Source organism: Nesoenas mayeri (genome assembly GCF_963082525.1).
Source record: "Nesoenas mayeri genome assembly, chromosome: 5".
Lineage (NCBI taxonomy): Eukaryota > Metazoa > Chordata > Aves > Columbiformes > Columbidae > Nesoenas > Nesoenas mayeri.
In genome coordinates, this window is record NC_137548.1 from 67,048,129 (window position 1) to 67,060,807 (window position 12,679).

The 12,679-nt window shown below is 37.8% G+C and overlaps 1 protein-coding gene across 1 annotated transcript in view; it reads left to right on the plus strand.

Moving 5' to 3' along the window:
• CAPRIN1 (cell cycle associated protein 1) overlaps nt 1-10,511 on the plus strand; it is a 31,716-nt gene extending 21,205 nt beyond the window's left edge. The window contains exons 11-19 of the mRNA XM_080344662.1: nt 605-713; nt 1,186-1,247; nt 2,577-2,687; nt 3,208-3,357; nt 3,550-3,700; nt 4,474-4,668; nt 5,481-5,581; nt 6,449-6,512; nt 7,503-10,511. Of these exons, the coding sequence (XP_080200788.1) occupies nt 605-713; nt 1,186-1,247; nt 2,577-2,687; nt 3,208-3,357; nt 3,550-3,700; nt 4,474-4,668; nt 5,481-5,581; nt 6,449-6,512; nt 7,503-7,567 (1,008 nt within the window). The 3' untranslated portion in view covers nt 7,568-10,511. The remainder of the gene's footprint in view (nt 1-604; nt 714-1,185; nt 1,248-2,576; nt 2,688-3,207; nt 3,358-3,549; nt 3,701-4,473; nt 4,669-5,480; nt 5,582-6,448; nt 6,513-7,502) is intronic.
• Nucleotides 10,512-12,679: the final 2,168 nt, after the last annotated feature.

Sequence of the window (12,679 nt, forward strand, 5' to 3'; positions counted from 1 at the left end):
CTAAATCTAGAGAGAAGGCAGAACAGTGTGCATCACTGAGAGCTGTACTGTATTCTGCTGAAGTGAGGTCAGCCATAAAATATCCCTTCTAGAAGCTAGTTCTGAATTTTGTGGTATGAAAAACATCTACAATGCATGAAGAGAATACTTTTTGGGTTGCTTCTTGAAGGCTCTCTTTTAACCTCTAAAGTCAGAGCAACTAGAAATGCATTGGGAGATAATGGAATATAGAAAAAACCTTCTCAACAAAGAGTAAGTAAGACACCTTGGTAACAAATGAGGCATACGCTTGTGTTCCTTTTTTTGTTTCTTCCTACAAAGTGCTGATTTAGGATAAAGAATAGATCACTGCCTGTTCTGCGTGGCCATTGAAATCTCCTTCCAATTATCTTTTTATCAGATAAGCTGTAATGGACTGAATTTTTGTTGTGATAAATGTTTGGGAAATGTTATTCTCTTAATTGATGTAAAATATATTGTAGACCCAGCAGTTGTGGACTAAGCTTCAGTTGCAACTTGATCGTTTCTGTATTCTGAATGTTAATATTTTTAAAATACAGTAAATTAGACTTGATTTTATTTTTTATATTTTTTTTTTGCCCAGGACTCTATGCTGGAGTTTGAGAACCAAACACTTGATCCTGCCATTGTATCTGCACAGCCCATGAATCCAGCACAGAACTTGGACATGCCACAAATGGTTTGCCCTCCAGGTTTGTAATGGTAAATCCTAAACATAAATATTGGGGGAGCCTGCAAGTTGTCTCTTAGAAATGCTTCAGTTACTGCTATGTAAAAAAGGGGCTGTCTCAAGTAATAATACAATACTAATCAAGTGTGTTTATCTCAGAAATGTGATTGTACTTTTGAAGCATACTGTTTGTAGGCTTGAGATTCTCACTTGCTTCTAGATTTTGCTTGGAAGCATGAAACATTCTAAGCCTTTTAAATGCACAAAATGTGGTTCTGCTGAGCCTTTTGGAAATGGCTGGGTTGTTTTGGACAACTGGAAAAAAACGTACTTTGCATGGAAATAGTGATCTTTTGAGTATAGTGTTGCCATGCTAAAGGCATAATCATCTTTACGATTATGAGCTCCCAAATAACTGAATTAGTTAAGATGGTAATGAAATTCTGTAAAAGCTTTGATTGCGCTATGTAATAAGTGAAATTACTTTACTTCAGTTCATGCTGAGTCAAGACTTGCCCAGCCTAATCAAGTTCCTGTGCAACCAGAAGCTACACAGGTAACATGTTTAGTAAATTGTATTTTGGATTTTAAATTGATTTTTTTTTTAGTTGTGATGTTATAATAGGATTTACTTTCTAACTAGATGAGAAACTTAAAAAGCTGAAGTTCTGATTTTTGGGAAATAGGTTATCTCGGTTATCTCTTCAGCACATTTGCTAAAAGCATTATTATATACAGTTTTTATGCTACGCAGACATTGCATGTTTTGTGGAGTCTCACCAGGCATTGGCCTGTTTGGAAAACTGGTGGGTTCAAGGCTGAAGTACAAGTTTATTGGGGAAACTGCATTTCTAATTAGGCCCCTTAAGCTGAAGGGCACAAGCACAGAAGCAGTTGTGGTTTGCGCTGCCCATTCTAGTGGCCCAGTGTGGACTTCTCAGCAGTTACCAGTTCTTGCAATCTCTGGAGTTCACCTCAGGCTTCAAATTTGGTGTGTCAATGTAATTTTTAGTGCACAAACAGACTTGTGTATGCCTGTGTGTTAGGCTGCTGTCGCTTATAATCTGTATTCCCTGTGACAGTGGGGAATTTTAAGTGTTTTCCTTTTTCTCCATAATGAAAAAAAATGGAATTCTGCTCTAATATAGCAGTTTAACTTGGTGTTTCTCTGTGCGTTTAATAATTTCACATCAATATTTGCATAGTAGCATTCTTTTCCCTGTTAAACTATGTGTAGAAATAATAATGAAATTTAGATAGAAGCAAGTTGTCATTGCAACAGAAGTGCCCAAATCAAAATTACTCAGTTAAAGGGCAGTCTGTGTCTGTTCAAATGGTGTCAGACTACAAATAGATTTAATGGATTAACTAAATAGTTTGTTAGTGGTGTTTTTGACTTGTTCTATTAAGTGTCGGTCCCAGTTGCTTGGATAATATTTTAATACTGGAGTTGCAGGGCAGTTGGGATGAGTTTGAATTCTGCTTTGACTTGAGCTCTCCTGAAATTTCTGTTTAAGTAGAATCTCTTAAACTTGCTTCTGCAACTTATAAATGATGTGTTCACCTTTTCACTTAAGATATGTCAGGTTCTTACTCAATTAGTCAGTGATTAAAGAACGTCTGGATTTTGTATTAAGCATGTGCGGCATTTCTGAGGGACTCTGATGGTCTCAAGTGATCAATCTGATCCCTGTGTGTGTTTAGAATTTATGTCAAGATGAGGTTGTTAAACTTCTACTTTTTAACAAGTAGTTAAGTTTTAATAGTTGTAAAGATTTGCTGGAATACATACCATTCATTCCAGAGCTCTCTGATACTTTTTTTTTTATAAAACTGTGTGTGAGTATCAACTGACTTTTGGGGGCTTTGGGGTTTATTTTATCAGGTTCCCTTGGTTTCTTCTACAAGTGAGGGATATACAGCCTCCCAACCCATGTACCAGCCTTCTCACACAACAGAGCAACGGCCGCAGAAAGAACCAATTGACCAGATTCAGGCAAGTTGGATTTCACAGGGGTGGGAAAGACTCTGCAAGTGTCAACAGATGTTACTCTGTGTTTCTTTGTAAATAAAGTTCTGTGATTTTTAATTATGGGGGCACTTCAGTTCTGTTTAATTTCAAAACTTTGCGCCTGTGACCAGTAAGTCCCTTGTAATAAGACTTTTAACTTACTGGATTGTCTTATTAGTTAGAAGTAACGTGCCAACATCAGCATTTGAGAATCGGTGGTGTTGGCTTAAGAAATGCGATTTATTTTTTTACATTAACTAGAGGTTAGCTCAGGAACTTGTTCATTTCCCTTTGTAGCTTTTTCTAGTTGTGTTTCAAATTAAATAGATTGGTTTTTCCTCTCCCATTGTTCTGTTGTGAATGAGGCTTTTCAGCTGAAGTAGAAAACACTTGTTGAGGTGAACCTGAGGTGTTGCCACTTTTTTGGGCTTTAAAGTGAAGTTTTCAAGTTGAATCTTTTGTGTTATTAAAAAGCTGCTAAAATGTTGTTTATTTTAATTATTAGGCTTCAATGTCACTGAACGCAGACCAGACGCCTTCATCATCATCACTTCCCACTGCGTCCCAGCCGCAGGTGTTCCAGGCTGGATCCAGCAAACCTTTGCATAGCAGCGGAATCAATGTTAATGCAGCTCCATTCCAATCCATGCAAACAGTAAGTAGTAAATGAATACCGAATCCCTTTGTTTTGGTAGTCATTCCTTTCATTGTTGGAATCAGTCGTGTAATTAACTACATAAAATGATGTTTGGTTATTCACGTTTCTCAGACTTGCATACTTTTACAATTCCTCATCACATCATGTAAAAATGAATTGGAGCAGAGAGTTTTATTTCTGCCATTACAGGTTTTCAACATGAACGCACCTGTTCCTCCTGTTAATGAGCCAGAAACCCTTAAGCAGCAAAATCAGTACCAGGCCAGTTACAACCAGAGCTTCTCCAATCAGCCTCACCAAGTAGAACAATCAGATCTTCAGCAAGATCAGCTCCAGACAGGTAAAACCAGGCAAAAACTAAAATGGCAACAGTTTCAGTAGAGCAGACGGTCAGGCTCTGAAGTCCTACTAGTATCGGGCTAAATTTCACAGCTGTTTTATACAGAATTCCTCTTTTATTATGCATCCTGAGCCTATAGCTCTTGGATTGCTTTTAAAATCCACTTCATTCCTGACGATTCTGTGAAGATGCAGTGCCATACTTCACTGCAAAGATGCAGGTGGTCTCAAGTTGTCTGTTCTGCTCTTGCTTTTCATGCACACATCCTGGAGAAAGAAAGAATCCTCCAGTCTCTACAGGCCAAATGGCAGCTCTGTTAAAACGTTCCCATCAATCTCACTATTGTCAGCACAACTACACCTAATAATTTAGCGAAAGCAAAGATTTCTTAGTGGTTCTCTGCCAGTTCAGAGGGGAGGAATTTACAGAAGTGGGTTAACTTATTCTTACTGTTTTTTTCCAGTGTGGTGTTGATTTTTACAGTGTTTGGAATACCACAGGAAGTTTGTACTTGCATTAGGAATACTTGTTGCTGAACTTGTACTAGAGACTCCTTAAATAAACTCTTCACCATTTCTGGGTTGTTCTAATATTGTGGGACATCTGAGTAGTAAACTTGAAACTTAATTCTACAGATAATTTTTCTTGATGCATTTATTGATGCATTCAATGATATTTCAAAGCTTTGAATGTTGAGTTTGAAGAGTATATGTGGGAACGTAAAAAAACACAGACTTTTTGTACTTAATTTTTTCTCCCTGCTTCCAATATAGTGGTTGGTACTTACCATGGTTCCCCGGACCAGCCTCACCAAGTGGCGGGGAACCACCAGCAACCTCCCCAGCAGAATACTGGATTTCCACGCAACAGTCAGCCTTACTACAACAGCCGAGGAGTGTCTCGTGGTGGATCCCGCGGGGCTCGTGGCTTAATGAATGGTTACAGGGGACCGGCAAATGGATTTAGGGGTAAAGAGCTTTATTCAACTCAATCATTTGACTTTTATTTACATCTTGCTGGGAACACCGTGTCAAGTGTTAAACTGACCTACTGTAGTAGTATCTCTGTTAAGATACTTAAGCTCATAGTGATTCCATTTGCTTTAGCTAACTTAAGCACCTTAGTGCTTGGTGTTTGGTTAGGCTTCCTAGCAGGATGTTAAAAAAATGAAGCTTTGTTTCTGTTCTGTGCTGAAGGCTGAGTTTGATTAGGCATCTACTGCAAGTAGAAATATCCAACAGAATTTTGCAAACATCATCTGAGGGAATTAACAGGAGTGGAGGAATGACATTGTAGTTCTGGATAAATGAGAGAACTGTTAGGATTTCTGGAGATTATTATATGTGGGTGTTAATGTTATGAAGATGTGTTTGTTAGAATGGGGGAGAGAGACCGTTTCCTTTTGAGGTATTCTGGCATTAGACCGAAGGATATGGCACCGTGTTTTTTGCCATGTTCTTTTCCTCTCATGTGGCTGGAGAGTAGAGGAGAAACCTGTATAATAAAAATACAACTGATAGCAGTAGGGAATGCAGTGGTCACTTTTTACCTGCTTAAAATGGATGTGGATGCCAAGTGTTAGGTCATCATTCTTGTTTCTTGTAATAGTATTAGCACTGGTGTTGCAAACATTTGCTGGATTTGCAGGTCAATAGTACTTAAAAGGGTGGGTTTTTTCCCCTCAGGCTAAGGTAAAATACTGCTACCATTTTTCTTTATATGGTAGCATAATGTAATACATTATTGTTTCCAAATGAAAGACTTGTCCCCTGTTCCCTAGGAGGATACGATGGCTACCGTCCTTCCTTTTCCAACACTCCAAACAGCGGTTACACGCAGCCCCAGTTTAATGCTCCTCGGGATTATTCAAACTACCAGCGGGTAAGTTACTGTATGTTGTGACATTCTAGAAGTAGGAGCAAAAAGTACCTGTCAGTGGAAGTGCTCAAATAAATCCGTTAGTGAAGACTTTTCTAAGGACTTTTTTTACTGCTAATGAAGACAGAAGTTTCTGGTACTAAACAGATATTTAAAACCAGCAGAATGTTAAATGGCTGGTGGTAATTGGGAAATGTGTTCTGTTTGGCCAATTGATCTCTGTAGGAATTAGTGTAGTAACTAGAGCAAGGTTGAATTAGAAAGAGGTCTAAAATTATTTTCACAGATTTGTAAGAAAGTAACTTAAAGAAGAACTTAAATCTGTTGAAATTAATGGTTCAAACTTCTTTAGGATTGCCCTGAGATTTGTGTAGAGTTTTGTTCAGAAGGAGATATGTCGTTTGCTCAAAGCTTAGACTGACTGGAGAATGTTAAACTCTGCCTATCGCCAGAAAAATATTCATGAGCAAATGAGATGACAGATTCTGATCCTGCCCTTAAATAGTCACTTCATTCATTTGTTGATGGGTCCTTTAGCAAATTAACCTGTTTGACTTCTGTGTGGTTTGAAAAATTTGAACACTAAATAGGTCATGTTAAATTTCTTATTTATATTGAACAATGTATCCTGTAAATGGAGAGAGAACTTGTCGTATGTTTTATTATACCTGCCAGGTACTAGCAGGACTAAGAATTTATTTTTCTAATATTAATTTACACAAATAAAATGCTGTATGTAGAAGTCAGAGGTGTTTTGCCCAGTGCACATTGTTTTCAAAGCCCATTGTTGTATTGACACTTAATAGCTTCCTGAAATGTAACAAAATGCCTGTGTTTTATGTTGTAACCTTTTTCATTTCTTTGCTTCAGGATGGATATCAACAGAATTTCAAACGTGGCTCTGGACAAAGTGGACCCCGGGGAGCTCCTAGAGGTAATTCCCAATAGTGAATAATTTATTAGGGCTGATTGGAAGTTTTTGATTCAGCTTCTGGAGTTTGGGATTTAAAAAGCAACCTTACTCCTTATTCAGCAGGTCACAATTGAAAAATAAACTTACTTTCCTCCGACCTCATGCTTGACCCTGTTTTTGAGCAGGGGTTGGACTTGCAGGACGTCCTGAGGTCTGTCCTGCTGGCTTGAATTATTCTGTGGTCCTTTGAACACGCGGTGGAAGTTTAATTGGGTGTCAAATGAGGAATTCTATGAAAACAAGTTACAATTGCTTTTGACCCTTTAAATGTAGAACTATATAATTGCATTCTATTAATGAAAGCCTTGAGAAAGAGATTTTGTGTGTGCAAAATTTATCATGGCTTAAGGTAGTCTAGTAGTTTGCAAGTAGGACTTGCTTATAAAGCAGACATCACAAAATTGTACATTACTCTACACTACAAGTTGTCCTTCTGCAGCTGTTGTGGAGGTCGGTTCTGATCTAAGGATCCAAAACTTTCCTCCACTTTGATCTGGTCTTTGATCCAATGGAATTGTTGCTTTTAGCTCAGGGAGGTGTGTTGTTCTGTAGCTTCAGAAGTGCTAGACACTTGTTCTTCTGAGAAACCAAACCAAAACACCCCACATATGTGATGAGGGTGTAGTTGAACTTCTATGTTTTATTTTCAACACTATTTCCACCGTTCTTTTTGTAGTAGATTTTTGGTAACGAGACTCTTTGTCTCGATACAGATGTTTCCATGAGAATCTTTAGTTATTAGCGGATCTTGGGGAAATAAGTATTGGGATAAAGCTGAAAACTGTAAAGACTGTTAACGTGCTGATTAGTTTTGATTTGAAGGAGCTTTTAGAACCGTATATAGTCTAAACACACCTGGGAATTCTTACCTAGTTTAGACCGGAGCTTCTAGGGGTTTTTTAAAAGAACCCGACTTTGTGCATAATTCTAACATCTTTCTCTTTTTTCCAGGTCGTGGAGGGCCCCCAAGACCAAACAGAGGGATGCCTCAAATGAATGCTCAGCAAGTGAATTAAACAAATTCACAGGATTACATTAAACGCCAAAAACACACTGGCCAGTGTACCATACATGTTACCAGAAGAGTTATTATCTATTTGTTCTCCCTTACAGGAAGTTTGTTGTAAAGGGACTATTTTCATTACCCGTGATGACAGGACTACAGTTGCCAGCTTTATATTACCTGGATATGGAAAGGAACAAAACAACGTTTACTCTGCATGTTCTGTCCTAAGCATCATCTTGAGCCTTGCACATGAGATTCAGATTCCTCACCCTTGCTAAGAGTAAAGCAAAAAAAAAAAAGCAGTTTTCAGGGTGATGAAATCTCCATGGTTAACCGAAGTGGCAGGAAAAAGCAAAGACTCACTTCTAGCATTTTAAAATGATGTAACTTACAATTTGGATTTGCTGTGGTGGCAGTTGACAAAACTTAATGTTCCCATGATGGAAAAGGTGAAGTGTGGCTTGGTAAAGCAACTGCATTTCAGCTTTTTCTTACTCAATTGAAGCACTGAACAGTTAAAGATGCATAGCAATGTATATTTCCCTAAATAGATAGGCTTCTAGCCAGTTTTTGACGAAGAAGCAGCACCCTTAGCTGCAGCACTCCTCTCCACTGTGGCTAAGGACTTAAAATCGCTTGTGTAACTGCTAATGTAATTGTGTAATATTTTTTAAAGAAAAAAAAAAAAAAAGAAAAGCTTTGATTTGACACTTCAGCAAAATTTTGCGACAAATGTGCGATATAATCCGGATGGCCACTCTATTTGATGTGAAGTATTTAGATATCTCTCTTGAAACACTTCTCAGTTTCTTTGATGGCAATGACTTTTGTAAGGATTGGTATTCTCTATCATTCCTTATGACTTGCACATTGTCTGTCACTAATACTTGACCTTGCTGTATTCTCACCTAAATAACTGATGCCGGTACTGATGGAAATCTCTAATGGATAATCATAACACTTTTGGTCACATGTCCTTTTGTCTTTCCTGCAGCCTTGAAGGTTTTAAGAAATCTCAAATGCCCGCTGCTGCTGCCCTTTTAATTGCTCTCTTTTGAAAAGCACCAGTCTGTGTTTGAATTGATTTCCCCTTTGAAGGGAAATGACAGCCAGCAGTTACAGTTCTAATGATATAAGCAAGACAAATAAAACATGTTTATAAAAATTGTATCCTGGAACACTGGTTTTCAACGACTGAAACACATTTAATGTACCGGGTGACATCTCCTAAGGTTGGGTTGTTTCTTTGTTTTCTTTTTATCCTGGTAGGTTCTCTTTTTTCCCCCTGAATAGTTGCAAACCGTCCTCCTGTTTGTTCTCATTTTATTCTAATAGCTGTGACTTCTTCTGGGAAACTTTTCTTTTTACGGACTTTTCATCAAGGCAGCAATGTATAAAAGAAATGGCATAAGACTAGGAGCCGGAAAATACCAAGTCTTATTCACATTTTACTACATACTTGTGGTATAACCTTTGGAAACTCACTTGTGCCTACCTTTTGTGCACATGCACTCTCTCTGCAGTGGGGAGAATTTATTGATAGCTGCCTCCATAGAGGTGTTGGTAGTTGTGTTGCATTCTATAGCACGTGCAAGAAGAACAGTGCTATGGATGTTAAGTATTGCTCATTAAATAATTTCTACCTGTGGAAGGGTGAAATTAAGGAACAGCTACGTGTTAACTGTGTTCTGTACAAAACTGAAGGTTGTTTTCACTCAGAGGGTCATTTCTACTTTGTATCATAACTGAACTTTCAGAACTTTTAGTCAGATATTTTGACTTCATTGTGAAATGATCTGAAACTCTATACAAATACATGGCGATATCACTTTTCCATGTTCTGTGTGAAGAGCACAAACGAGAAATCTCTTTACCGAGGGAAGCAATAAGCTTGTGAAGATGATATTACACGCTTGAAATGCTGCTGATGGCTGGAAGCGGCGGTTTTGGTCTAGAAACATTCCGTACCGGTCCAAGATAAACTGCAGCCCGATGAGAAGTTGCTGTTCTGTGTCTTTTTTAGGAAGCTATTACTGAGATAATGGTCCCGACTGTTTTTTAACTGGAAAAATATTAAAAAAAAGAGACCTTTTAATGTTGAACTGATGTAGGAAAACAGTGAATCCTTTTCTAAATTATTTTTTTGTGCATCAGCTTTTTTAAGCTATTTGGCTTTTTCCATTGCACACCAAATGCTTCTCAAGTAGCTCATTAATTGTTGTTTGGCAGTAAACTTGCAGCATACTGAATTAAGGACTGCTGAATGGATCAGAACATTCCACTTACAGGTTTGGGCTTGTGGGGGTTTTTTAACTTAAATTTATTAATGAAAGAGTGGGTAGTTGAGAGGCCTCTTAATTGAGACACAACTTTGTAAGCCTTTTGGTGTATGAAAATGGTCTTTAGAGTAGTTGCTCCGCTGTATGCTGATAGAGGGAGATGTGTTCTCATAATAACCATCAAACAAGTACGTAAAATGTGTTTAATCTGGGAATTTGCACTGATTCCTTTAATCTCAGTACATGTGTCTAATAAACAGTATACCGAATGATTGGCTCGAGTCCCAATATGGCACATAGATCCACCAACTGCTTTCCTGGCCTGTTCAGGGGAGTTTTGAAGTATCTTTATTCTGTAACTTCGCTCTAGATCTGAGTCACATCCAGATCACAAGTACTACTAGATAAGTCTTTTGAAAGAGATTATCTAATGTTGCTGGGCTGTGATCATGGTCAGCGGTATGTGTTTGATAACAAACTAACAGCTTCAGCATCTTCCTCTTGGCTGTAATACAAGGATTCTTGAGTAAATTATTTAGAAATCACTTGAGTTTCCAGATGTTTATACCTAACGTTACTGTGTCTGAGAAACCTGGCTCCTCCACAGACATCCTACTAAAGAATTTAACCCAGAAAGTATGAGCTGTTGTCTCATTCCCAAGGTCAGTTTTGCGCTACATTTTACCTCTCCCTTGCATACGAGCTTTTTAAGAACAGTTCACCAATGTGATTTTTGGATTTTGCTGTAGAGGGAATTCTAGACTTCAATTAACCCCTGTTTTCTTTCCAAGGTATTTTTGTGTATAGAAATCTCCAAAGCATCATCCAGAGTAGTTGGAAAAGTAATGTTGACTTCTTGTTAGCAGCCAGGTAATATATTCTGCTGGGACTTCACAACTCTCAGAGAACTTCGTGATCTTAAAAATGTGTCTTCTGAAAACGTTCTACCAACCTTATTTGTTAGGCAGGTTCTTGGATGGGCTCACAGGTCACCCTCACACATGGCTTTGGAGAATGGATCAAGCTTCCTTCTTTCCCCCAAGTAATTACTTAGCAGAAGAGTTATTGATTAAAAGCAAATAGGGCAAAACCTTTGTGGTCCTGCAGAATAAGATCTAAACCAAATTGGTCAGAAAAATCTTGATTTATTTATGTTGTTTTTAAGTTCTAGCATTGGCTAAGCCGAGTAGTTGACTTTTACCTTTGGTCTTTTAAATCTACATGCCCATTTTTGCCATGTTCCATCAGCATTGCATATGGATGGGACTAGGAAGGTTTTTAATGGCTTGAAGTTCTACAGATAGGGTGGGGAGGTGTGTTTCACCACCAATTTGACCAAAAAATCAGTGCTTCACCTGAAAAGCCAGCACAAAAATGGTCCTAAACAATAAAACTTTCTTTTGAACTCATGATTATTTCCTTATTTAAATCTGGGCTTAAATACAGTTCTGATTATTGTCTGGAACTTCACTGGAAACTCAAACATTGTAAAATTGTGTAGTTTCCCTCTTAATTGTGGTTTCCTCTAGATGATGGAAATGGTTGCAATTTCTTTGTTCCATCCCAACGTGAGCATCTGAGTGTTTGGACTTATCTTGGCTGTTGTGAAGTCAGTGGCAGGATGTAACAGAAAGAGCTTTCACATGAATTTTGGGGAATTTCCCGTATTATAATGTGTTTTATGTTTGGTCGATTTGTTTTTCCAGAGGACGGGAAATGGGGGAAGGTCCTTCAAACTTCCCAATTTGGAAATCCTGCTTGATTTTACCTTCAAATGTTGTTTTTAGCCCAGTCAGGACATTTTCCACGTGAAAGGTTCTGTGATTCGAGCACCACGGAACTGGCATCACAATCTTTCAATGTCAAAGGGAAAGAAAACATCTACGTTGTAGTAGACCCTTGAAGAAACTTCATGTCTCTCTATGTAAAAGCAAAGCCCTGGCCCTTGTAGATTTCCTCAAAAGCTTAAAACCAGCATCTTTGATTTCACAGGAACTGAGCGTTGTTGAATTTTTGGTGTGTTATGGCAGCTCTGATGAGAAACCAATTTTCCAAATGCTTTATCTAAGGGATGAGGTGCTCTCCTGTTAACCACTTCCTTATGCTTTTTGAATATAATGCAATTAAAATTATTTGTGGCTCTGTAGATGTAGCTTTCATGGAGGGAAAGAAATCTATGCTCCAAAATCCACATCCTGAGACAAATTCTAGAACCGTATTGGGAAAACTTCAGCCTAACTTGATATTTTGTTCTGAAATGAATCTGTGTTGCCTCTTGCAATTATTAACCCATTAATTTTAAAAGGTAGGTTCTGTTCCCCCCCAAAACTCTTGTTGATGTTCATAAAACAACCAGATGGGTGTAATTAGCTCAGTTCTAATTGTGATGGCCAGTTTCTCCTTTCTGTTCAATGTGCTCGAATAGCCAGCAGTGGATCAAGAGTACACCTCAAAGTTCAGTATCAAGATAAATCTTATTAATTACCCATTAAACTTTTAAAAAATGTATTTCTTTTTATGAAACTATTCAAATTAGAATAAATTCTAGTAATGCATCTATCATATAAAATAAGTCTTCAGAATTACGTTCTAGTTAATTGTCAGATTTAAATTTTCTGATGGCCTTAAACATACCTGTATATATGTCTTTGCAGTTCTTTAACTCAGCGTTTAAAAGAAATTGGTCCGTGGCTTATGTAAACACTTGAAAAATAAATCTATTGAAATGTTTTATGTCCTTTTAAGCAAATATTTCATACCTCGCTACACTTCTGTTGCATTGGTGGTTTTGTCTTGGTAACTGGATCTACCTGGGTTCACCTCAAAAAATACTTCATTAATCC